The sequence below is a fragment of the Exserohilum turcica genome, assembly GCF_000359705.1.
Source record: "Exserohilum turcica Et28A unplaced genomic scaffold SETTUscaffold_5, whole genome shotgun sequence".
NCBI classification, from domain to species: Eukaryota; Fungi; Ascomycota; class Dothideomycetes; order Pleosporales; family Pleosporaceae; genus Exserohilum; species Exserohilum turcicum.
In genome coordinates, this window is record NW_007360266.1 from 1,462,418 (window position 1) to 1,465,926 (window position 3,509).

Below are 3,509 nucleotides of genomic sequence, written 5' to 3' on the forward strand. Positions count from 1 at the left end.
AGTGTGGTGGTGTTGCTCCAGCTGTGGTGGAGCCGCAAGGGTTGCACGAGCTGCTCCACCGCGTAGTCGACGGCAACGACCGATAACGCCCTCCAAAAAAATTTCTAAATAAGCCAAAACTTTCGTAGGCCTGTATATAGTATAATCCTAGCTTTGCGCAATTTTATTACGATTTGTGGTGGCTCTACAGCCTCATCTTGTTAACTATATTAAGTTGTTGGGGGTGCTCAACTGGCGATGGTGCTCATCTGGTGCACGGGCACTGTAGTACAGCGCGCTAGTGCAGTCTGGATGGCACTGGCCCCCCCGTCGCGACCTCAACCACATCACCACCGTCCATCAGCCAAACATGAACGGGTTCGAGTATATATTGCAATGGCGATTCCCTCCAGGCTGAGGCCATCATCGCCAGCTCTTGCGCCTTGCTTCATCCATTCGGGATTCTTGGGTCTTGATTCCCAGCCGGTCAATCGATTGCTTTTTTCCTCTTTACCCCGGATCTCATTTCAGACTTACTTCCAACCATGGGCTTCTTTGGGAAAAAGAGCTCCCAGGCAGAGCAACAAGATGGTCCTGCTGCCGTCACTGATGTTGCTCGTCGGGGATCGGTCGACAACCGCGCTCTGACCGGTGCATCGGCACTCACCACGCGCCAATCCATCGTCCCCGTTACACTTGTAACCACGCTCTTCTTCTGCTGGGGGTAAGTAACTCTGTTATTCTTAAACTGGCAACTCAGAAACTAATCTGCCAACTAGCTTCGCCTATGGACTACTCGACGTCTTGAACTCGCGCTTCCAGGTCGCTTTGAACATCAGCCAGGGAGAATCATCTGGTCTCCAAGCCGCCTACTTTGGAGCGTACTTCATATGCCCACTGACATTTTCCGGCCCCTTCCTTCGCAAATTCGGATACCGATATACTTTTATCTTGGGCCTGAGCATCTACTGCGTCGGTGCTCTGATGTTCTGGCCTGCTGCTGTCAAGCGAAGCTTCCCTGGTTTCTGCGGTGCCATGTTCATTGCTGGAGCTGGATTGTCGACCCTCGAAGTTAGCGCCAACCCTTACATTGCCGTCTGCGGTCCTCCCAAGTGGTCGGAATTCCGTCTGGAACTGTCGCAATCCGTGCAGGCCGTCGGCTCAGTCATCGCACCCGTACTAGCTGCCCAGGTCATCTTCAAGAATGTTGGCGAAGACGGAAAGTCGCTCGAGGCTGTCCAGTACGTCTATCTGGCTATTGCAGCTTGGGTAGCCATCCTCGCCTTCATCTTTTACTTTGTTCCCAACCTGCCCGAGATTACCGACAGCGACATGGCCGAGCAGGAGCAGGCTGAGGCTACCGCTGCCACCAACTACGAGGACAAGCCTCTCCGCAAGCAATACACGCTATTTTTCGGTGTTTTCGGTAAGTTTTACATCTTTCACTACTTCAGAATTTCTTGCTAACAACCCATCAGCCGAAGGCGCTTATGTTGCGGGACAGGTCGGAGTCGCTGCCTACTTCATCAACTACTTCGCTGAAGCTCGTCCCGACTTGAGCACTACCGAGGGTCACCACCAGGGCGCCAACTTTTACGCCATCGCACAAGCTCTCTTCGCCATTGGACGCTTTGCAGCTGCCGGCCTCATGTATTACGGTGGAAAGCCCCGCTACGTCCTCGTTTCTTTCCAAGCACTCGTAGTTGTATTCATCTCTTGCGCTATTGGCGTCAAGACGGGTGGAAGTGGTCCCAACTGGGGAGGTTTGAGCATGCTCATGATTGTCCTCTTCTTTGAGTCCTGCATCTTCCCCATCATTTTCGCCCTCACGCGTAAGTTTAATCTCTCTTTCCCAGACATCGCTTTTCACGTGACTAACTTGATAATCTAGTACGCGGTCTTGGCAGACACACTAAGCGCGGTGCTTCGTTCCTCGTCTCCTCCGTCTGCGGTGGTGCTATTGGCCCAGTCATTCTCGGCAATGTCGCCGACATCATTGGTACCCGCAAGGCCATGTGCGTGCCTCTCGGCTTCTTCGTGGTGTCTTTGAGTTATGCTGTGTACCTCAACATGGCCAAGGGAGCCGAGCTCGACGCTTACACCGAGAGCCACGTCGGTACCCAGAACAGCCCTGTCGACTGCGAATCCGTCATTGCCGAGAAGGATGTCGAGGCTCGCATGTTCGAGACCAAGGCCTAGACATGTTGAGCATGCCATGGATGTTTGGAAAGCGAGTTTCTACTGAGTTTAGTTTGCTTCTCTTTAGACTATAGATGATACCTATGACAATTATGTTAATGATGAGTATTAAACGTTTCTGGTGTGACTGCAGCTCCTCGATATAGCCGGCTTTCCTTCCTGCATATGGACCTTTCGTAGGCTGATCAATCGGTAGGTGTTGTGAGTTTTGGGTAGAGGTTGAGGTTGGGTCGCACAGACCAGGAGGTTTTACGCAACGCTACACAGCCCAACCTCTATCCAGTTCTCAGTCACCTTACCATTGCCTAATTCATAGCTATCCAACAGTCTAGCCTGCATGCTACAATTCTTAGCTATCGACGCGTTACCAGCTTCGCTTCCTCCGCTTCTTTGGATAACATGCTATATCCAAGTACATATGTTCCAATAAGAAGACAGCTGTAGAGTGATTTACATTACGGAAGTGCGGTATATATAACGCAAAGATAGCATGGAGCATGTATGCATTGTATTCGTGTGAAGAATTGCAAGCGGGCTTTAATAGCGAGTAGAAGGGCTTATATAGGTATCGCAGGGTCATCAGCCCCGGAGGGAGCCGGATGTAGCGCCCTTTATAATAGGTCTCTTTTTCTGTAATTGTAGAAACGTTTAGTACAAAAAAGACGTATTAGTATCGCGCCTTTCTAAGTGGACTTTTTGCAACGTATATGCAATAATTAAAAGAGTAGTAAATTGATAGAGCGGGCTTAAAGTTGGTGTACTACTGTAATAGGAAACTGAACACGGAATTCTAGGCTCGATGAAGTTCGCGCAGTGAATTTTTCAGATACTACGTGTTTTGAGGCAATATATGCTGGAATCCCCAAGTCTGTGCGATGACAGAATCTTCGTTGTCGATGACAAAGACTGGCATTGCTCAAAAACCTGCTCTTAAGAGCTGATTGACGGTACTAATTCGACTATGTATGTTATAACTAGCCCCACCACAAAGTGCGCGCGACCACAAAGTGCGCGCGCGGCCTCACCAAAACTACCTTAAAAACGAGGCTATAGAGCCACACCAAATAGATATTATCACGATATATTTTGGTGGTGAGATCAATAGGCTTTAATATATATATACAGCTATAGAAATCGAGACGGAGTTCTAATCGCGCGGCCGCGACGCGAGGTTGGAGGTGGTGAGCTTGCAGCACCTCCCTGAGGCTCCTCACCACCTTGAGGCCTCGCGATAGGCTTCTTTTTTTGAGTAGCCTTTGCAGGAGCCATGAAGCTCCTTCTCCTACCCCTTTGAGAAGTTTTAATAGCTTTTTGAAGTTGTTTTGCAGCCT

At 49.8% G+C, this 3,509-nt stretch overlaps 1 protein-coding gene across 1 annotated transcript; it reads left to right on the forward strand.

Moving 5' to 3' along the window:
• Positions 1 to 524: 524 nt before the first annotated feature.
• On the forward strand, positions 525 to 2,246 carry SETTUDRAFT_120132 (uncharacterized protein; the record flags this gene model as incomplete). The annotated part of the gene is made up of 4 exons (XM_008030929.1): positions 525 to 703; positions 759 to 1,405; positions 1,458 to 1,811; positions 1,871 to 2,246. The coding sequence occupies 4 exons, from the start codon at positions 525 to 527 to the stop codon at positions 2,176 to 2,178; spliced, it is 1,488 nt and encodes a 495-aa protein (XP_008029120.1). The 3' UTR covers positions 2,179 to 2,246.
• Between the last annotated feature and the right edge of the window lie 1,263 nt (positions 2,247 to 3,509).